Source organism: Papio anubis, chromosome 9, assembly GCF_008728515.1.
Source record: "Papio anubis isolate 15944 chromosome 9, Panubis1.0, whole genome shotgun sequence".
Lineage (NCBI taxonomy): Eukaryota > Metazoa > Chordata > Mammalia > Primates > Cercopithecidae > Papio > Papio anubis.
Window position 1 is genome coordinate 12,685,510 of NC_044984.1, and position 23,140 is coordinate 12,708,649.

General features: G+C 44.8%; 1 protein-coding gene across 1 annotated transcript; it reads left to right on the forward strand.

Annotated features, from left to right (window-relative positions):
- Positions 1–232: 232 nt before the first annotated feature.
- EMP1 (epithelial membrane protein 1) lies at positions 233–20,444 on the forward strand. The gene is made up of 5 exons (XM_003906035.5): positions 233–588; positions 15,099–15,217; positions 17,127–17,223; positions 17,329–17,469; positions 18,183–20,444. The coding sequence occupies exons 2-5, from the start codon at positions 15,140–15,142 to the stop codon at positions 18,350–18,352; spliced, it is 486 nt and encodes a 161-aa protein (XP_003906084.2). The 5' UTR covers positions 233–588; positions 15,099–15,139; the 3' UTR covers positions 18,353–20,444.
- Positions 20,445–23,140: the final 2,696 nt, after the last annotated feature.

Genomic DNA, 23,140 nt, shown 5'->3' on the forward strand with positions numbered 1-23,140 from the left:
TCCTGACAGTGTGCAGCAGCTGATGCATTTAATGGGGGAAGAAGACTGGGAATCTCACTTGATGATGACCTAGGACGTCAGCAGGACACTGGCCCCTTTACTCCCCCTCCCAGGCTGAAACCTTGTGTTTTGCCTTATGCCCATGGTAACCAAGTCTCCTTTCTGGTGAGGAGGAATGGGCTTCAGTAAACAGATCTATTTGTGTGATCCTATTACTCATTTGAAGCAATGTCACTCCTTTTTCCACTGTGGTCTGTGTGTCTGAGTCAGAGACAGCCTACAACAGGGTTCTTTGAATTGATGGCTCACTCCCAGCCACTCTTGACTGACTGCCAGCTTAGCAGGGCGTAGCTTACCAACAAATCTTTTTTTTTTTTTTTTTTAAAGCCAGACTGATTCATAGAAACTCCTTTAAAACACGGTGAAAAGAAACCGCCCATTACACACCCCAGTACACCAGCAGGGGAAACTTATAACCTCGGGAGGCAGGTCCCTCCCCTCAGTGTGGTCGCATACCTCCAGAAGAGCGGACCAGGGCTGCTGCCAGCACCCGCCACTCAGAGCGCCTCTGTCGCTGGGACTCTCCAGGTAAGACAGCTCCTAACGCTGAGGGGACTCTCAGCAAAACTTCTCCTTCCTTTCCACGGCTCTCCTTCTTCTGACCCCATCTAAGCTTTGCTTTTACTTTTTTCCTTTGCTATTTTTCTATGATCCTTGAAACTTTTGGCTCAAAGTGGATACAGAGACAACTTTTTCCAGAAAGTTCAGAAAAGTGTATTTTGAGGACGGAGTCTGGGGAAATCAGTGGGGCGGGACTGAAATCGTGCCTGGCAGTGTCCGGGTTCTCGTTCTAGGATGTGGAGGGAGCAGGGACTTTGAAACAAACCGGGGTAGGATGCTGTTTATGGAGGAAACACCACACACCTTGGAAATGACATCGGGAACTGCCCAGATGGTTTTCTACTCCTCCGTTTTGATTCTGATTGCTTCAGGACTTGAATTTTTTCTCTGCTCGCTGGTTGTTGGTTGGGATTTTTTGGGTGGTAGTGGATAGATAACTGGTTTTCAGTTTATTTTTGACATTGCTTTTCCTGCCTGTTTTCTTCTCTATTCATTTCTGTTTAAATTTAAGTATTTTTTTCTCCTCATAGGATGGGAAGAGGGGGATTGGTTTGTTTAAAGAAAACTGTTGGCCGGGCATGGTGGCTCACGCCTGTAATACTAGCACTTTGGGAGGCTGAGGTGGGTGGATCACCTGAGGTCAGGAGTTCAAGACCAACCTAGCCAACATGGTGAAACCCTGTCTCTACTAAAATGCAAAAATTAGCCAGGCATGATGGCAGGTGCCTGTAATTCCAGCTACTCAGTAGGCTGAGACGGGAGAATTGCTTGAATCCGGGAGACAGTGGTTGCAGTGAGCTGAGTGAGACTCCATCTCAAAAAAAAAGAAAAGAAGAAGAAAAAAAGAAAACCTTTACAGAGTGAAAGAGAGGGAGGCAACTGGTGTCTCAAATGAAACGTGGGAGGGGTTCATTTGGTGGAAGCAGGAGCTGATGAGGATTCCAGATGCCTTCTCTTGGCCAGATGTGGAGGGCGGGGGAGGCAAAAGGGAAGCTGGGTTTGGAGAAGAGGGTGGGGCAGGAGAACATCTGTGCCTGTTAAAAATTGTTGAGTGGCTTTGTGCTTTCACCCCAGAAAAAGCTGCCTTTCAGTGCTCAGTGAAAAGATAGCATATCAGAAACGATAAAAGAACTTTTAAAAGCAAGTGGATGTGGAATTTCTCTGCATGGAAGGCAGTGATTGTTTTGAAATGCCTATCTTTTCTTTCGTTCCCAAAATGTGGTTGTATAAATGCAAATACTCATGCTAATCATGAAGTAAATCAGGAGGAATGAAGAAGGGTGCTTTTTCCTTTTTTTTTTTTTTTTTTTTTAGGTTAGCATATTGGGTGAGTGTCTGCTGAGGTGTGGCCCATTTCAACGTAAGATACTGGTATATTTTTTTTCCCCAAGTAAACAAGATGAGAATGACAGGATTCAGCTTGTCTGACAAAGTTAGGCTTTTCCTTTAGAAGCGCAGTACGTTGGGAGAGAAGATTTAGATGTAATCAACCCTGTGTTGGGCAGGCAATGCGCCTTGTAAAACTGCCCCGGGGGGATGATTGAGTAGGCACCAGGGCAACTTTTCAAGATGAAGGGAACTCCTACATTTGCTTCAAATGTTTATTATTTCCACACTACATGGATGTGGATTAGAGAAGCCATTATTAAATCAATAGTGTTAATATCCTGCGAAAATTATACAAATCTTTTAGTTCTGTGCAGGTTAAAACTAATAAGCAATGTCTGTCTAACCAGTCAGCGCACGGAAAGCCCCGAAAACGTTGGGAGTGTAAACCATCATGAACTGCATTATTTGTGGCAACGTTTCACATGATACTGCAGCTTTATACATGAGAAAATATGCTACATGTTACTTTGCTGGAGTTTGAAGACAATTTAGCAAAACGCCGTTTTGATTCCTGCGCTCTGCTCTTCCTCCAAGAAGTAGTGAGAGAATCCCTTAGCTGTGAGAGTTTTTCTGGATTTCAGCTTTGACAATACAGAAATGTGAGGGTTATTCCCGCCACCTCCCGCCTCCCGCTCCACCCCTCCCACCCTCAGGGGCAGATCCAATTCCACCCAGACTCCGAAGAATGGGGCGGGGGCGGGGGCTGCAGGACATCCTGTCTGGCGCCCTGGTCAGAGGGCTCCCCACATTTTACATTGTTTGTGGGTACTACACTGTCTTGGGAGTTGGCAAAAGGCCATCAAGAACCAACTCGACTCGGAGCAGCTCACATCCTTAGAATCTGGCTATCTCCCAGGACTGCTGGGCAGACCGCTGGGGAAAGGAAAGACATCCCTTCTGTGGATTGTGGAAAGGACTTATTACGCCTTCCTCAGCCCTTCCTGCTTCCTCCAGAGACCAGATTAGGCCCATCAAGTTCCCAGCCTTGTCAGTGGGCTTCATTGAGACCCCCTGCCCGGGAATGCAGACCCTCTTGGCTTGCTCTGGGTGGCTCTAGGAATTTCAGGTAGTGCCAGATCCACAGGGGCTACTGGAGGGAGACAGGCTGAAGACCTAGGAAAACTTGTGGATGAGGCAAGACTGCTTTTCTGTAGACTCTATGGAGCCTGGTGGGGCACATAACTGAACTGTCGCCACAGGAAAGGGCAGGAGGCAAGTCAGTTCCATTTCATCCTTTGTTTCGTTCACAGAATTCTAAATTTGGGAGGGATCTTGGATCTCATTCATTCTCCTACTGTGTGCAGAAATCTAATTTTTACACCATCTTGAACAGATGACCATCCTACAGATCTTAAAATTTCCAGATGTGGGGAGCTCAGAACCTCAGTGTGTATCTCCACACTCATTCCCCCAGCAGGCTAGCTCTAATTTTATTAAAGTTCCTTAAATCCAGCAAAATCAACTTCCTTATAACTTCCTGATTCTGCTGACCTGAAACAACTCAGAAAATATCTATTCTGGTTTCGTTGTTGCTCCACCCAATGATCCTTATCCTCTAAACACTTAATGCCTATTTAATATTTAATGAATACAACTTGATGGATCTACATTGCATTATCTTTTCTTCTTCTTCTTCTTTTTTTTTTTTTTTTTAGCCTAAGGCTCAGAAGGGCAGGGAGCATTTTTGAAGCTTGGAATTATGCTCTTAGTCAATCATACTCATGGGGTTTTTGATTTGGAGGTATTTTCATTTTCTAAATGCATGGATATGGTTCCCTCTTTAACTTCCCACATGTATGTACATAGCTGCCTAACACAAAAGCTCAGGCATATTTGGGACTCTCAGATGTACATACTTGGAGGGACACACCCAGTGTTGCTACCTACTAAGTCATGGTTAGATCAATCCAATACCAGGACACAGGCTTCTAGCTAGGGGATTGTCCCATAACTTGGGGATTGTCCCATAACTTGGTCCATAGTTCACGTAGCCCACGCCTATACATTGTCACCACCCATCATAGTAACTACAGGAGCAGGCTGCCCATCAAATGTAGCCTCCTTGTAATTGCTGGCCAGCAATCTGGGTATCAACCCCTTGAGAAGAGCTCCTACATCTTAACCAGTGTAGAACAGGAATTTTCTCACCATAGGCTTCCCTTTTCTAATACTCTCCCCAGATCCGCCCAGGTGATCTTGAATTTCTGGACTGCACTTGCTATTCAGTAATGAAGGAAGCCCAAATATGGTTCCAGTTAGGGGTTTACTTGAATCTCCATCACCCAGCCCCGACATACACATGTCCTGAGACTACTCTTTGCAACACTTCAGTCCCTGGCGTCCTGCCTGGGTAAAACCATTTCCTTCAATTTACCTGGGAGAGTCACTGATAGTGAAGGAGAAAAATGAAAGCACAAACACCTGTGGTGATTGCTGCTTCAGTCTTTTCCTTTTTAACAAAATGTTTGGGTCAAGGTTTTCTTTTGTGTGGTGGAGATGGCATTTCCCTGGAACTACGATGGACTCCTCTGCTGAATGGTGCCCTTGGCATTATGTGGCTGTGACAGTTTTTCTATTTGCTGAGCCTGTTTCATGAATTGTTTCTTCAAAGAGGGTAGTTAAACTAGAGAGCCCGTTCGGCACAGCTTGAAATCACGGCGAGAATCCTGGAGCAGATGTCAGACAGCTGACTAGGAAGACAGAGGGGCAGTGGTGTTATCTAGTGGTGTTATCACTAGATAAGTGGTGTTATCACTTGTCTTCTTGCTTTCGGAAGTTGAACCTGTTGGTTCTTTCACACCCCTTATGGCTCTGAGATTCTAAGATTCAGCCAGGCGTGGTAATCGAGCTACTTGGGAGACTGAGGTGGGAGGATCACTTGAACCCAGGAGTTTGAGACCAGTCTGGGCAACATAGACCTGTCTCTGAAAGAAGAATTTTAAACAGCAGGGTGGGGTGGTGCATGCCGGTAGTCCCAGCTACTTGGGAAGCTGAGGCAGGATGATTGATTGAGCCCAGGGCTTTGAGGCTGCAGTCAGCTATGATTGTACCATTGCACTCCAGCCTGGGTGACGAAACAAGACCCTTCTCAAAACAAAACAAACCAACCAAACAAAACACCAAAAAAGAAACGAAAAACAAAAAAAATTAAGATCCTACCATTTCTGTTTTGAGGAATCCCTTGGGCTGACGCTAGCAGCTAGTTTAATCTGTAAAAATTGATAGAAAAGTGAAACAGGGCAACGCGTGGCATTGAAATGGGCATTTTTCAGAGGATTCTCGTCTCCTAGGTTCCTTGAGGACCCACGCAGCCTCCTCTGCCCCATCCACTCACAGATTCTTTAGGCATGGTGTTCCCCGGACTTACTCTTAGCCATGAGCGTTCACCCGGCACTAGGAATAAAAGAAAGAGGTTTGAGTAATTAAACGTAAAGGGTGCCAGCTCAGATGAGGAGGGCAGGCTGAGTCTGCGAAGACATTGACAACAGCAAAGCATTCACCAGGAACAGAATCAGGCTCAGGGAGAAACTGAGCTGGCCCTGGGAAACAAACTCCACCTTCTTCTCGAGGAGGGAGACCCTGCAGCATGAGGGTGTGGAATATAGGTGTGGACAGGAGCCAATGAGGAACAATTTGAGAGGAGGAAGAGGAAGGTGCGACTAAGACAGGAGGAAGGGCGGGAGAGCAAGTGGGATGCTATTTCCCAGGCTGTGTGTTGACGGAGGAGGCAGGCAGAAAGACCTAGAAGCGGGAGAAAGAGCTAAGTCGATAGAGAAAGACAAAGTGGATAGACAAAGAGCTAAGTGGATGGAGAAAGAGCAAGGGAGAAGTGATGAGGCTGTTTCCCCTTCCATCCTTCCGCTCTTTTTTGGGGACCACCTACCCTCAATGTTTCAGGACAGTCCTTCGGTCAGAATTCTATTCTTTATCCCCTGTGCAGAATCTTTTGTTGCATTGGTTTCCTCTTGTTTTTTTCAGGATAGTTGACACGTCTTTGGTATCATTTGAGTTTCCGCTATGGGTGCCCACCAGGCTGGAACCTCTTCAATGTTTCTCCTCTTCCAGGTCAGATCAGAGCTGAGAGCAAAACGGGGTCCTTGATCCTTAGACCTCTCGTTTCAAAGACTCAAAGACCCTTCCCCAGGATGCTGGAGAAGGGGAGTTGGAGAGAGGTTTGCGACCCGGAAACAACTAGCTTGGGGCAAGCCAGTGTGTTCACATTGATCTCAGAGAAAGTTCTGAAGCTGAGACCTGGAGCTTCCCTTTACTAAAGATAGTCTCCAGGTCTGGGTGGGGTGGGGATTCCTGTGGTTAGAAGGTTAGAAGCTTGCTTGGAGTTTGCAGGGGGATCTGGTTCGGGCCTGTGGTGGCCAGGCAGGCTGGCTCTGCTGGGTGGGCCTTCTCTGCAAAACGAAGGGAGAAGCAGTGGCCTCTGAAGACCATGTGTTTTTATAATTGACACAGTTTTAAGGGGTGTATGTTGACTCTCTGATTAATTCAGAGAACGTAGGAGGAAAAGAGAGGACAGTAGATCTGGTAGAAGTTCTAGAACTTCCAGCAAACCCTAAGCCAAGAGACAGGAGAGAGAAAATCATGCCAGGTGGAAGAGCCCTGCCTGGAAGGTGCGAAATGGCTTCAGTTCTGATTCGATTCCATTTCTCCTTTGGGGACGTGCATTTCCTTCTTATCAAGGGGTTGGACTGAATGACCTCAGTGCCTCTCAACCTCTAAAGAAAGAATTGGAATGAAGCCCTGAGCCCACCTGATGGGTCTGGGGTGTCTCTAGGCAAGGGGCCTCCCCTCCCAGCTTGCCGCCTTCCAGGAGGCTGCAGCTTTGCTGGTTGAAGCATGTTGCCGCCATCTACTGTTGGTCCCGCCCAAGCGCCGCTGGGGCTGGGCCACACCTAGGTTTTCTTCCCAAACCCCTAGTTATTATCTTGGCAGCTTCTCCCTTGAAGACATTCTGGCTGCCAGAACACTCCTTTGTCAAAAGCAGAAGGCAACTCACGCTTCCGTCCTCGCCCAGGGAACGTCGCCCGATCCCTTAACCAGCTGCAGTCTGGGGGAGTGGGCTGGGCCCCAACTTCACAGCCCAGGTCTGGCCTCAGTCTTTGCAACTGTTGCCCAAATCCACCCCCTCCCTTGGACACAAAGGAGGACAAGCGGAAATAAGAGAGCGAGGTTATTCTCCTTGGGAGCGTTTGCAAAAACAATATTCATGCCGCTTGTTTGCTTTTAGCATAATCGTTGGTCTTCAGGCTCTGCCAGGGAAGCATAAGGCCCATTTCCCTGGCCTGAGCCTCTCACTTTACACGGAGGAAGAGACCAACCAACCAGGAACTGTGTGGCCCCCGCTCTGTGCCTGGCACAGGCCTTCAGCCCTCACGCTAATCCTTTGAGGTCTACAGGTCACAGTTCAGGTGTGGTGGAACCAGTATTGGAGCTGAGAAGCCCTGCTCTGTGCTACTTTGAACTCTGTGCCTCTAGGAGCCACTGACCAGAGAAGTTACGTGATTTTTCCAAAGTCAGCAGTTGGTAGGAGGCAGATTTATTGTAAGAATCTGGTTCTCCAATAGGTTCTCTCTCATATAGCGGGCTTGCCCCACTCGCAACCCACCCCTTGGCTCGTCACCCCTAACTATGTGAGACTCTGTGCTAGTCTACACAGCACCAGACAAACACGACTTGCTGTATAATCACCCCCATTTATGATAGCCTGCATTTGGGAGATGAAAAAAATAATTGTTTTCCCTGCAGCATGTAGGTTCCTATTACTTTTGCTGCTTGATTGACGATGTTTCCCCTGGTCGTAAAAACTGCCCTGTATTTTCCAACATCAAGTCCTACCTGAGGTTCCTTCCTTCCACACCAAACATGAGCTATGCAAAGGCCGAAGGAAATGGTCCCTGAGAATTCTTTTTCTTCGCATGTTTCCCACGGAGAAATTAATACCCTGCTTTCCCACTCCTGCATAAAAACAATATTGAGAATGGAAAAGTACACTTGATATAAAACAACAATAACAATGGCCAGAGAGGCTCATCCAAGGTCTCATCCACTCAGCCTGCCTTTAATCCCAGTCTTTTCCTCCTCCAGACACATCCTCTCTGGCTGCCCCCAGAAAGGAGTGCTTCCTTTTCTGCTTTTGTGGTAACATGAGCATCCATTTTGCCAACCAAATGACCCTTCATGGGAAACAAACACATCAAAAGCAAACCAATAAAAGCAAAATGCTCCTGACGTGCGCAGAGGACAGAAAGGCTTTCGTGCCACCCTGCGCGGTGTCCTTAGGAAGGAGAGGCAGCTGCGGAGTTTCAGGTGTCACGCTGAGGAAGGTGGTGTGGGGATGGCTGACTCATGGGGGTCAGCTGACCAGAAGCGGCGGCTACGCCTCTCTCTCTCTCCTCATGCCTTGGAGGAAGGGCCATGTCTTTGGTCAGATGCTGTGAGAAAGCTTTCTCCAAAGTTTACAGTTATCCAGAAAGAGATCAGAATTTCACTGTCAGAAAAACATTGTCCAACAAAAAGGGAGTGTCTAGCAGTAATCTCAGGACCGTGTTATGACTTGACTGAGATTTTGAGATCTAAGGTGAGGGCCTCTGGTGAATCTTCTGATAACCTGGTAGTTCTTCTGTGAAGACAACCATGCTAGAAAGAGGAAGAATTAGTCTAGTAGGGTAATGTCACCGGCAGAATTAAAAGTGGTGGTGGTCGTTGCCAAGAGCACACTTGGACGTATTGTCAGAAAAATCTTTCTAACTGGGGAGGGGATCCTGGTAGGTAGTGAGCTCTCCATGACTGGAGGAGGTTAAGCATGATTTAGATAGTTCTTTGGTCTGGATCTGTAGATGACTTTCTTGAACTGAAAAGGAATTTTAAAGACCTCCCTCTTCAGTCCTGAGATTCTATAATTCAAAGAAGTAGAGAGAAAGGTTAAATCTGCAGACAAACTAGCGTTTAGAAATTTAAGACATTCTCTTTGAATTCACTTATTTCCTCTTGAACAAAAGGCAACACACACATATATACCCTTGTGTACTCAAATGCACTCAGGAAACAGTCACGTATTTACGTAGGTATTTATATAGAAATATAGTAAAGTTTGCATACAATAAGATGCTCAATATATAGTTGTAGTAAAGTATTAAACAATTTCTGAAAAATAATAAAGCACTAAAGTCTATGTACGTTAAAAAAAAAGGAAATATTTTCCCTCTAGAATTCTGTGGTTATTATGAAGTCTTCAGTCATTTTGACATTGATTATTTTTCCATAGGGAAGAAATTATAGCCATCCTTAATTCATTTATTTGTTCATTGAACAGATATTTGTTTGGTACCTGTCATAGGCAAGACTCTCCCTTCAGGGACTTAAAATCTTAGGGCTATCATTAGCGGTTTTAATGAAAAGCTATGTGAGGGCAATAAAATAAGAGAGAAAAGAAAACTACTCCTAACCTATGGATCTGGGAAGGCTTTTTGGAAGAGGTAGGATTTTAGCTTGGTTGAAAAGAATTTGATAGACTGTCACGGAAAGAAGAATACAAAGCAGGGCTTTTAGTTTTGGAAATCCGAGGCCTGGGATTGCAAGGGCTGGCTTGAGGTGCTTGGAGCCTCTTTCCTGGTGATTGGTGGTGGTTAGTGGTGGGGGTTTGGAGGTTCTTGAGCAGGGGAGTGCCATAGTCAGATAACCCAGTAGCAGGGTAGAAGATATGTTAGAGGGGAGGCGTTCAGAGACAGGGTCATGGGTGAGGCTGATGCCTTGGTCAGGCTAGGACCTGAACTGGACAGTGGCAGTGAGAATGGAACATAAGGAAGGATGTGAGAGGAGTAATAGAGGTAGAAACTCAGGGTAGGACTGTGAGGTTTTGGGCAACAAAAGTGGAATGAGGGGAAGGGAAGATAGGTCATTTGGCAGTGGTCATTACTGCTCTCTTCTCCCCAGAAAAAAACCTGGTCTTTCTTAAGCTGCCAGGGAAATGCCAGCCAGATCCGTCCCTGCTTCTCAGAAAGCTCTCTCGTGCCCTCTTGTAGAGAAGGCCTCCATGATGCCTTTCATCTGGGAGAATCTTACCCATTCTCAAATGAATCATGGAAATTTGAGCCCCGAGGGCCCCCCCCAGTGTTCGCATCGTCTTCAGTCCCTGATTTCTGAGCATGCTCCCCTCCCACCCCTCGGCTAAGGCTAATTCTTCAGTGACTCAAGCCCCAGGATTTTGACCACTTCCTTCACTGAAGAAGTGGGTTTTTGGTTGCTCTATTCTATTGTATTGCTCCCAGTTATTGTGTTTTAGGCCACACTTAAAGAATTGCTGCTGCCTCCAGGCCCCATGGCAGTTCAATAAGCACACAGACTTCTGGACAGGAGGAAGTTATCTGACTCCTAGCTTAGCAATCACGGAGCCAAATTATGCACCTCTAAACTTCCCTTCTGTTTCTTAGAAGTCAATTATTCTCAAAGTCTCTGCAGATTTAGTTACCCACCAGAAAAGGAAAGGCTCCCATGTGGGCCTGAGTAATTTCTCACTGGTCAGAGAACCCTAAAAGTGTTAGGCTGCCTGAACAAAGGCAACAAAGCAATGTATGGCAGTCTCAGGTCTGTGTTCCTTTGATTGTTTCATTTGTGTGTGTGTATGTGTGTGTGTGTGCGTGTGTGTGTGTGTGTGTGCGTGTGTGTGTGTGGTGCAGGAGGGAGGCAAGAAGCCAATAAAGATTTAAACGGATGGAGATAACTTGAGAGGTTTGGTTATCCCTCTTTCCCTTCTCTCATGTCTCGTATTAGTTAGTCCTTTGGAGCTATAGCCACGAGCAATTTTAATCTTCTTTATTTTATTTTATTTTGAGATGGAGTCTTGCTCTGTTGCCCAGGCTGGAGTGCAATGGAGCGATCTCAGCTCCTTGCAACCTCTGCCTACCTGGTTCAAGCGATTTTCCTGCCTCAGCCTCCCCAGTAGCTGGGACTACAGGCGTGTGCCACCATGCCCGGCTAATGTCTTGTATTTTTAGTAGAGACTAGGTTTCACCATGTCAGCCAGGATGGTCTCGAACTCCCTCAGGGTTATTTCTATTAACTATAACTATATTAGCTATTCTGTTAGCTAAGAACTTTATCTAAATACTGAATGGTCAGTGTTTGTGAGGTTTGCATTAGAGCTAGGAGCACAAAGACACGTCTGCTGTAGTGCGGTCTGGGCAATGTGGAAAGAAAAGGAAGAACAGTGGTCAGAAACAAAAGATGGTGGTCAGAGGTAGGGAACTGCAAGCCTGTCCATTAGGGCAGAAAAAACAGAAAAGGGATATCAGAGACTCGTGTGTGGCTCTGAGGTGCTGATCTCCATTTCTGTTAACAATACTTCTCTCCAGAGTCAACATACATGGCTCCTATACCTTCCTCAGTTTCCCACCCAGCGCCTGACTGCCCCTGTGCCACGTATGTTAGGTAGGTGAGGCCTAAGAAAGAGACCATCCTCCACTCACAGCAGTGAGTACAGAAATGTGTTCCTGGCATCCACATAGAAGTCAGTGGATGGCCTGTTCTTTAAAAATGCAATGAATTGATAAGCTCTGCTGGCCTAGGTCTGGCAGTCTAAGTACCACAAATGAACGCTGTTATGAGCATTCCCCTACAACTTTGGGACTGCCCAGTGCACCAAATGCTCTGCAAAAAGCAGGTCTTGCTTCAAAGTATTCAGAATTGCAATGCTGTGATTTTCTGCATCTTGGTTTGCGCTGCCTCACTAGGACTGGGGTATGCTTTCCACTGGAGAGTGCCACCCATAGCATTTCGGAGAGGGCTGAGGGAGAAGTCTACTACTGTTTTAGTGAAACACACTGCTAAGAAATAAGTAGTAGCCACCAACACTTCCAATGTGTAAATTCTCATACATGGTACTTTTTTCAGTGCCTTGGTATGAAGAAAGATTCACAGTGGGGCAGGGAATGAATCTCCCAACAAGCTACCCTGCAAGTAATGGGCGGGTGGAAGTTTCAGGAGCAAGGGTTCTTCTGTTATTCTACTCTGCTATTTACCCATTAGTTACCACTAATGGCTTTTTCATAAAGACCTCAATGATCACCCCCTTCCAGACTGAGGGTTCCCCTGGGGACAGGAGGTATCTAGCCCAGTATAGAGACTGGGTAACTAGGGATGATTCAGCCCAGAAACTCAAGAAGATAATTCATTCTGTTTTCACCTGTGTTGGGGGAAGGCCATTGAAAATAATGGAAGCCCCTCTAAACTGACAGTGAATGATATTAGTAAAACCTGACAAATAATGGGCCAGTGAAAAGATGGAGAAGTTGTAGCTCAAGAAACACACAGAACTGTGTGTTTCGCACAAGAAGACCACTTGCTAACTCCAGACATTTTGCTTCTTTCCGTGGTGAAAAGACAGGGAGGGCACAATCACAAAAATCCAATATGAAAGAGAGTTGCTCTTTTGCTTGATTCTCACATCCATTCTTCCAGCCTGTAATGGGCGGGGCGTATGGTCAGCTGGATCCAGGGGCCAGGAACTCACACACACCACCAGGGCTGTGACGCATGGGTCCAGGTAGAGGTGCCGTGGGAGGGGTCATTGAGACAGAGAGTGTGAGCTGGGCAGAGGAAATCAGACTTGACTTTAGGGGTTACAGAGTAACCCAAGGAGACAAAATGCCGCTGAATTCCCAACAAACGATCAGGGAGGGAATGTTTTCTGTGACTCATTTAAGTGGCTTCACTTGGTGGATTATATTCTGTTATTGGCCCCTCCAGCCCTTCCCGCTTTTAAGAAGAGGATGTTTGTAAATTAGAAGCAACAGGAACAAGAAAGTCATTTGAAGAGCCTGAGGAGGATTAAACATCAGTATTCGTTATGTAGTATTTGTAATTCCCTGCAATCAGCCTGTTCCTTTCCCCATAGGGGGCAAGGAGATCAGGATCTGGTGAGGTGTGAATCTTGGGGTGTATGAGGAAGTTGGGCTGAGAAAGTGAACTGTCTCCTGGTCTTTCCCGAGGGTGTGCTCTTAAAGGTCTCCCCGCTTAAGGAGCAAGGGTCAGACAAATGACAATTTCTAAGAGGACTGAAAGGATTTTATACACCCTGCCTCGTGGACTACATAGCACTTAACATGGGGCAGCCTAGCGATTGAGTAACTGGGTTGAGTTGGCAACAGCTACCTGGCTTCACTTATGAATAATAGTAATAATAATAACCACAGCTAAAGCAACCCCATTATTAGTAGCTGCCATGTGCCAGACACTAGGTGTTTTACATAAACAATCTGAATTCATCCTCACACTTCCCTTTGCAATTGACATTGCGACTTCCACTTTCTAAATGAGGAAACTGAGATGAGCGGTCAAATAATTGGATACGATTCTAATTCAACCTCTGATTCAAAAAACTCTTTTTGCTGTGCATTTAAGTCAAGCAGAAAATTGTGGAGGTGTGCTAGAACCCGAGAAAAGCAAAAATGCATTTGAATGTGTGGGGAGATTATTAATAGCAGACATGAAAGCTCCAACCTCTCCCCTGAAAAGGCAGGATAAACGTCATAATTTTTGCATTCGCAGTTAAATTGGACACATAAAAAAACAGCCTGGTTTGGAAGGAAGTGGCCAGATTGGGAAGGGGCTGCTGGAGAGGGTCAGGGAGAATGGTGGAAGCAGTGTCTGCCTCTCATTCCTTGCTTGCAGAGAGCAAGGCACCCTGATGTATATTAGATCATTCCAGATTTTTGGTTGCCTGATGAAGAAAGTGAGAGGAGATAAAAGGCATGTGAAGTGTTGGAATTATAGTATCAGTGCTCTCTAATAAATACCTGGTATGGCATGAAAGTGGCTCAAGCACATTCAAAGCGTCAATTAAATTAGGTGGAGTGAGAGAGGGCAGTGGAACAACTGCAGGACGCGCCTGGCCATCTCCTCCCTTGGTTAGGGCATCCACACATCCATTCTGCCTAGGGTGTGAATAACCTCAAGCCCTTTCCTTTTGATGTCCCTCTGAGCCTGCACTGCTTTGTGACAGTCTTAGGCATGTCAAAGCTCTCCTTCTGTAGCTGACATAAATCAGAATAGCCTCCCCCATGTGTATCCTTCACACTTCCTTTATTTTCTAGGCTTTATGATCAATGGGCTCCCTTCTTCTCTGCTGCCATTAAGGCTGAAAACTTTTGTTTATCCATGTACATTCTTAATCAATGTTAGTTCCCAATCCTCCCATCCTGTGATTTATGCATTTGCCTATCTTCTGTATTGAGTCCTGAAGGGTTGGAATTTGTGTAAATGTCATGTACAAGAAGGCACATTTGGTGGTATCTCAAGTTGCATACAGAACCGTCACACTGAGCTGTGGAAAATACGACTCTCTGCCCAGACCAATGGCAGGCTTTCTGCCATGAGGCACACAGAGTCCAGAGGCTCAGGTATAGTAATACTAGTCTGAAATGCTCAGTCGGGAGTGACCAGACCATTAAACTGTAATTAGGTTGTTATAATTATTGAAAACCAAACAGCATTATAATAATAGAATTGTGTCTTTCACATTTTATATCTCATCCGGGATCAAATTAGTAGCCTATTCAGTATATGGGCATTGAGTAATAGCTGCTATTCTTCAGAAGGCATTCACTTCTATTAAAAGTGCTGGGTGAGTAATTTGATGAAAGCATGGGCATTTTCCTAGTGGAAAATGGACATTTATATGACATTGTTGCACAGAGACCTGGAAATTATAAAGGTCTACTTCTTTGAAAATCAAAGTCCTATTTGTAACCTCTAAAACACAAACAAAATAAAATAGTAACAGTTATCATAAAATGTTCTTGTTCCTTATTTGAAATAGAATGTATTAGAGAAATGAGTATGTAAATACCTAAGAAGAAACCAAATTATGTTTCCATGTAGGTATGTATAACTGGATGAATAGGCACTTAGGCAAATCAGAACTAGGTTACAGGGGTGTTTTCAGGAATTTATGATTCGATTGTGATGGTTTTTAGAGCAGCTCTTCCCCAGGTTAGCAGAGAGCCCACATGTGTGGGAAAACTGAGTCGTCTTATCGAATCCAACAGTAACCGTTTTTGTCCCTTTCTTTTTCTTTTCAGAACTCTTTGCTCACGAGTTACCAAAAAAACCGAAAGCCAAGATGTTGGTATTGCTGGCTGGTATATTTGTGGTCCACATCGCCACTGTTATTATGCTATTTGTTTGCACCATTGCCAATGTGAGTAATATTCTTTTGTTTATTCACTCATTGAGAAATCATTCGAATATTTACATCAAGTGCACAAAAGAAGTTTAAGCCACAGCCCTTGCCCTTCATGAACTTACAGCTCAGTTGTGGGAAAACAAAATAAACACACGCTTGCCCTTCAAACAATTAAATAACAAGAGGATAAAGGTGAATGGCCACAGGAGCGATCCTGCCAGAGCTGTAGGTGGTTAAGGGCTGGAGGATCTAGTGTGGCTTCTTGGGGCTCTAGAAGAGCCTTCCCAGCAGCAGGTGTGAGTGGAGCTTGAGGTGAACCTGGAGGACTGGTAGATGACTGAGGTTTCTCTTAGTGAAAGAGGGAAGGTGGAAGGATCATAGGGATGCATTCAGGTGAGAGTGCTAGCAAAGGAGCACATGTAGGAAGGACAAGCTTTGGTCAGAGGATAAGGAGGACACACACCTAAGTGGCCAGAGCCGGGCTTCCCCTTCTGAGAAGCTTGATTAGAAGGATAGATGGGAAGGAGAGGATGACAGGCTTTGACTGCCAGACCAGAGAATTCAAATTTTGAGCAAAGAGTAGCCTGTGAAAGTGGAGTTTTGCAAGATTAACACAGTGCCACTTAATTAACTAACTCAGACAAAAAAAAAAAAAAAAAAAAGTGGAGGGAGTCTTTTCTCCCTGAACTCTGGGCTACTCTGACCTCTAGTGGTGGCTTATAGCGCCCAATTTGCTTTTACTTGTGCTTTTCTCAGAAAAAACAAGCCAGCTCCTTGGACTTAAAAACCAAGGCCACCCATCACTAGTCCAGCAAACCATGGTTTCAGAATCTGTTTAGGTCCCTATCACAGTTAAAGTATAAATGAGTTTTAAAGTTCAGTTAGAAGAGCTTTGCAAACATTGGTGGGTGTGATCATAAGCAAGGCTAATTTAAGAATAACTGTGATAAGGCAACCCCCACCCATGCAACCTCCTCATTTTGTAATTTAGCCATTCTATATGTCAACTCTTACATCTATCCGGATAAATCTGATAAGCTTCTTCAAAGTGTATTAATGAGCTCCAAAGTGCTGCGTATCTGTGAATTACCAGCCCCTAATATACGGCTCGGCACACAGCTGTTTATTGAATGAAGAGCAGGGATTGGCGCAGGTGATTGCATGTGCCTGGCCCCGCCTTTCCAGTGTGTGCATTTGTGTGTGTGTAGACAGAACCCTGCACTTGTTTTCTATTCTAGAAGGATGATTCCTTTTCTTGGGCCAGGCAGGAAGGGAGGGCGGCACCATCATGAGCCTGGGGGAATCCATTCAGGTCACCCTTCAACTTTTAGTAGCCCCTACAGGAAAGCACTTGCTGTAGCATTTTACTGTCAAATTACTTTGCATGTTGTGACAGTCAAGTTTGATCCTTCTGTTTAGATGAAAGGGGCTTATTAACCACCAGATTCATTGTTATTTTCCCAGTAGGTCTTATGTTTTTTAATTGTTTCCAGTTAGACATTTCACTTTTTTTTTCCTGGTCAACCAGGGACTTAAAAGAAACAATCTTGTTAGAGTATATGAATTGCACACACTTAAGCCAGCTTCTTCATCCTGGATTTCTGTTTCTCAGAACCTTAGAATTTTAAACCACTGTGGTTGGATTACTTCCGTTTATTTTAAGTTATGAAGATCGTGGAACCCAAAGAGGGCTAGGTGATTTCTTTCTGGGTTTCACATTCTTCTGTCTCTCTTCTCTTGGGATCTTTGTGACTTCAGTTTTAATCGGACCTTATTTCCACCCACAGATAGGCTGCTTAGCCATCGTTATGGCTAGATAAAGTGTCTTCATTAATATTTGATCCCTATGCAAGCTGATTTGTTATTTTCTTTTTAAATCAGAGGGTCAGCTTTCAATCAACATTTTCTTTCCTTCTGGTTTCAGGTCTGGGTGGTTTCCAACGCGGGAAATGCATCAGTAGGTCTTTGGAATAACTGTACCAACACTCTCTGCAATGAGACCCTGTCATACGCCAATCAAGGTATATATAAAGATATTGACCCAGTGCTGACAATAGGTGTGGTCAGGGAATGTTCGGCCCCTGGAGTGACCCCATGCCCTTGTTCTCCTCGCCCTGTGTCTACAGATGCCCTGAAGACAGTGCAGGCCTTCATGATTCTCTCTATCATCTTCTCTGCCATCTCTCTCCTGGTCTTCGTGTTCCAGCTCTTCACCATGGAGAAGGGAAACCGGTTCTTCCTCTCGGGGGCCACCATGCTGGTGTGCTGTGAGTATCTCATGGGTTGAGTCAAGTTTACATTGTTAAGTCCATCTTACCATGAGGGCTTCTGGCAACTTGGACAGGTTAGCACATGGTTCAGTGAAACTTCCTTGTGCAATTTTCTCCTCTGGTTATTTGTTCTCTCATGGAAAACCTTGAATTGCTGCTTGGGTTAAGAACCCTCATCTTCTTCATTGTTCAAAACCAGTGCTCCTGGGTAGCTACCAAGTGGCAGCTCATTATCTGTCAATAGCACATGTATACAAGACACTTGAAGAAGGCAGAAAGGTAGGAGTTCTCAGAAAGATGAAACCACTGCCACAATGCACACAATGATTGTGATTCTCATTTAATTGTTGTTCTTTCCCAATATACTCGGGTTGGTGGAAGGACGTGCTCTTTTTCATCCCTGATTAGCTTTCCTAGACCCACAAGGGCCAGACAGAACAGCTGGGTGGTAGGCATGAGGTTCTGTGTTTTACATCACACTATGGACACACAAACGAGCACAGATATGAGAACCCAGACACCTCTAATTTATCGACATACCATCGAGGTTGGCCCAGGGGACATCCATCAGAACTCCTGTTTAGGGACAAAAAACCAGAGTTCATTTTCCTATTGCTAATGAGGGAATTAGGATCTTCTTAAAATTAGAAAAACTTTTTCTCGATGTTAATGTAAGAAAACACACTGACACATCTCCTTTTCCCCTGCAGGGCTGTGCGTGCTGGTGGGGGTGTCCATCTACACTAATCGTTATGCGAATGGCTTTGGAACCAACTACGGGTCGGAGTATCACCACGGCTATTCCTATATCCTGGCCTGGATCTGCTTCTGCTTCAGCTTCATCATCGGCGTTCTCTATCTGGTCCTGAGAAAGAAATAAGGCCAGACGAGTTCATGGGGATCTGGGGGGTGGGGAGGAGGAAGCCGTTGAATCTGGGAGGGAAGTGGAGGTTGCTGTACAGGAAAAACCAAGATGGGGAGGGGGGAGGGGGAAGAAAAGGGGGAGGTCAAATCCCAAACCATTACTGAGGAGATTGTCTGCTGCCAAGTCCCCGCCCTGGGGAGAAAGTAGTTGGCTAGTACTTTGATGCTCCCTTGATGGGGGCCAGAGAGCCTCCCTGCAGCCACCAGACTTGGCCTCCAGCTGTTCTCAGTGACACACACTGTCTGGGGCCCCATCAGCTGCCACAACACCAGCCCCACTTCCGAGGTGAATTCTGGGTCATGCACTGAGGTCCACAGACCTACTGCACCGAGTTAAAATAGCGGTACAAGTTCTGGCAAGAGCAGATATTGTCTTTGTGATGAATACGATAAGCCTGGAAGCCATCCTGCCCTTCTGACCCAAAGCAAAACATCACATTCCAGTCTGAAGTGCCTCCTGGGGGGCTTTGGCCTGCGAGCCATTGTCCCTCTTTGGAACAGATACTTAGCTCTGTGGAATTCAGTGACAAAATGGGAGGAGGAGAGAGAGTTTGTAAGGTCACCTTGGTGGGTTAGCTAAACCAAGAAGGAGATCTTTTCACAATGGAAAACCTGGGGGATGCTCAGAGCCCAGTCCAGACCTCACACACGGCTGTCCCTCATGGAGACCTCAAGCCATGGTCTTTGCTAGGCCTCTCGCTTAAAGCCAAGTCAGCTCTTCTGGAGTTTCTCTAAAGTCACTAGTGAACAATTTGGTGGTGAAAGTACCACACAAACTGTGGGATCCAAGGGGCAGTCTTGCAACAGTGCCATATTAGGGTTATATTTTTAGGATTCCCCTCAATGCAGTCAATGTTTCTTTTAAGTATACAACAGGAAAGAGATGGACATGGCTGCTTGTAGCACAATCCTATTACTCTTCCTTTAACTGTTTTGAAGAAGTTTTGTCTAATGATCAATATTGAGGATCAGGGTTCCTAGGCTCAGTGGTAGCTCTGGCTTAGACACCAGCTGAAGTGATCACCTCTTAGGGACCCTGCCTATCCCACTTCACAGGTGAGGCATGGCAATTCTGGAAGCTGATTAAAACACACGTAAACCAAAACCAAACAACAGGCCCTTGGGTGAAAGGTGCTATATAATTGTGAAGTATTAAGCATACTATATTTCAGCCATGATAAGAACAGAGTGCCTGCATTCCCAGGAAAATGAGAAAATCCCATGAGATAAATAAAAATCTAGGTGATGGGCAGATCTTTTCTCTAAAATAAAAAAGGAAAAACTCTTGTAGTACCTAGTCAGATGGTAGATGAGCTGCCTGCAGCTGCAGGAGCACCTCTATATAGGACTTAGAAGTAGTATGTTATTCCTGGTTAAGCAGGCATTGCTCTGCCCTGGAGCAGCTATTTTAAGCCATCTCAGATTCTGTCTAAAGGGTTTTTTTGGGAAGACTTTTTGTTTATCGCCCTGAGAAGGTCTACCCCAGGGAGAATCTGAGACATCTTGCCTACTTTTCTTTATTAGCTTTCGCCTCATCCATTTCTTTTATACCTTTCATTTTTGGGGATTTGTTATGCCATGATTTCTGGTATTTATGTAAAAGGATTATTACTAATTCTATTTCTCTATGTTTATTCTGGTTAAGGAAATGTTGAGGGCAAGCCACCAAATTACCTGGGTTTGGGTTAGAGAGATTGGCCAGCAAAAACTGTGGGAAGATGAACTTTGTTATTATGATTTAATTATCACGTGGTTATAGAAGGCTGTCTTAGTGCAGAAGCATACTTACATATCAGACATATCCAGAGGAAATACTCAAATTTTGTTAAGAAGTTGAACTACGACTGGAGTAAACCATGTATCCCTTATCTTTTACTTATTGTTCTGTGACATTTATGTCTCATGTAATTTGCATTATTTTGGTGGATTGTTCTAGTACTGTATTGGGCTTCTTCGTTAATAGATTATTTCATATACTATAATTGTAAATATTTTGATACAAATGTTTATAACTCTAGGGATATAAAAACAGATTCTGATTCCCTTCATTGTGTGAATGTTTTCTTTCTAAAAAAAATGTGGAAAAATATGGATAGTTGTGACATTTATCCCTCATTAAGCTGCCTATCAGTTTGATTTGGACAACTTGACATTTATTTGAGACATTAAGCTACTTTCTGGTAATAGGCATTTCTGCAAGAGCTCTTTCAGGCAACTGAATGTTATTAAGCATAGTTTTATCTTGCTTTAATTAAACCTCTTAGGCAAAACATGAAACTTCATAAGCTAATACATTAGAAAGAGTTTATGATTTTAAATCAGAAATGCTTGTGACATTAAGAAATGAGGCACTTGTAAAGTTTCTTTGACATAGCCAGCTCCTCTAGTGTGTCTTCAAAATATAAAGTGATTCACAAAGGCACGCATCACACCTATTTGTAGCAGCCCATTCATTACATAAACCAGGGCATACCTCTGTGGGCCCTGTGAGTGAAGGGAGGCTTCACTACTTTCTGTGAGCAGTAAGGACTGGCAACTTTCTGTGAGCAATTAGGACCGGGTAAAGACTGCATATCCTTGTGTCATGTCAGCACCAATACGATAAGGAGGGTTTGAATGTGGAGCAGGCAATCTTCCAGCCCCTTCTTGTCTCGGATGAAATAACTGCACAGAGTAATGCACCAAAAATACACAATGGAGGCTGAAAAGTTCAACATATTTTAAATCAATTAATCAAATTGCATTGATTCCTGATGCCTTCTCAGAGGCCTACATGATTTCTTAGATTGCTCTGAGAAACTATCATAAGAGGTCCACTTCCCTCAGTTAGGTCCCCCAGGGATTTCTTTTCTCCTATGTCATACACCCAGTCCTAAATCAACCCCCCAGACTATCCTTCCATCCCTTCTCCAGAGGGAACTTTTCTCAGACTCTGCAACAAAATCCTGGCTCTATCCAGAGTGTCCTCTGCTTCAAAGATTGGTATCTTTCTCCTCAAAAGCCTGGATGGTGAATGGGGGTGTATTAGTCAGAATTCTCCAAAGAAACAGAAACAATAAGATTCGCATGTGTGTGCATATATATAAAGGAATTGACTCACATGATTATGAAGACAGGCAAGCCCAAAGTCTGCAGGGGGTGGGCCAGCAGAGAGCTGGTGCTGCAGTGCAGGTCTGAAAGTTGCCAGAGTCCCTTTTATAGAGAAGCTTAATAAATATTTGTTGAATTAAATGTCTTAGGTGGAGACAAATAGAATTAAAGTGGTTAAGTAAATACTCTTAGGTGAAATTTGTGCAAATTATGAGTGTAAAGAGGGTGAGCTACAGAGCTCTCCATGACCACTCAAGAATGGGACCCACAGGCAAATGATAACTTATTCATTGATCAAGGTGATAAACTTGAGTTATCAAATGATTAATAGATAATGATCTCACTCTGCCTTGGAATTAGCCATCGCAGTCCCTGTGTTAAAACCCCACTGGCTTTCAGGCATGGAAAAAAATTTCAGAAAGGCCTTGAAAGAAGGCATATGAAGACCAAAAGGATATCGAGCAGGGCTCCATACTTGAATAAAGGAAGAAACTCTCTTCAATGTTTACTAAGAAATAGATAGATGTCCTAGCGAAAATGTTTAAATGTATTTGAAGAAGAACTAGATTTTGTAGGGGGAGAGAAGGGAATAGGATAGGCTGGTGGGAGGCAAAATGAAAAGAAGAAAACTTGTTGGAAATTTTGGAGTAGATTGTGAGGAGAGGTGACCCATTTTAAAGATGTACTGTTGGAGGTGAACACGACTTTCAGAGCACACCGCAGATGAGGAAAGATATACACTGATTGTGTGGAGCCCAAGGCGAGGAGGGTTTTTGGCGTCTTAAGTGGCCTTGTTTCTGAAAGGGAGACATGTGGAGCCTACTCCTGAGGTGGGAGGCTGGGGAGGTGACCATCAAGACCTATACTGATAAACAACTAGGGGCTGGGTGCTGCACCTACATGCTGGGGTAATAGAAAATGAAGCAGACATGTGTCCCATCTTCCTCCAGCTTTCAGTCTAGCTTGGAAATCAGTTTCATACCTAGAGAAAATGGAGGCTCTGTGGGATGTAGATGAGGTGGGATCATGGATGCCTAGGGAAGGGAAGAAGAAACATTTTTCAGGTCTTTGCTCTTCGTTATGACCCTATCTCATGCCATGAGCAATTGCCTGGCATCTCCTGTGGATTGGACCACTGTTGCATTTCTTATTTGCCAACATTACTTTGTCCCAAATGCCATTCCTTTGTTCCAGGGCCTCCTTGTCTTCCATCTGGGGAACTCCAGGTGAGGAGCATTATAATAGCTTCTCTGACTTTATCTACAATCTCTCCAACCTGTCCTTTATGCTGATGTCAGGACGGGCATTGATGGATGCTTCTACCACTGTCAGGGCAGGGAGGGCCAGAACACTAGCATAAGATGTCAATGTGTATATCCATATGCTAGGTCCATACTCAACTCAAGCTTCTGGTTAACTCCTGATCTATTGGCAACTCCAGTTCCCAATAAGTTCCTCATCTCCATCTGAGACCACCTCAGCCTGGACTTAATTGTCCACATCACTATCAGCATTTTGGTTAAACCCATTCAACAAGTCTCCAGGAAGCTCCAAACTTTCCCTCATCTTCCTGTCTTCTTCCGAGCCCTCCAAACTCTTCCAACCTCTGCCCGTTACTGAGTTCCAAAGTCGCTTCCACATTTTCAAGTATCTT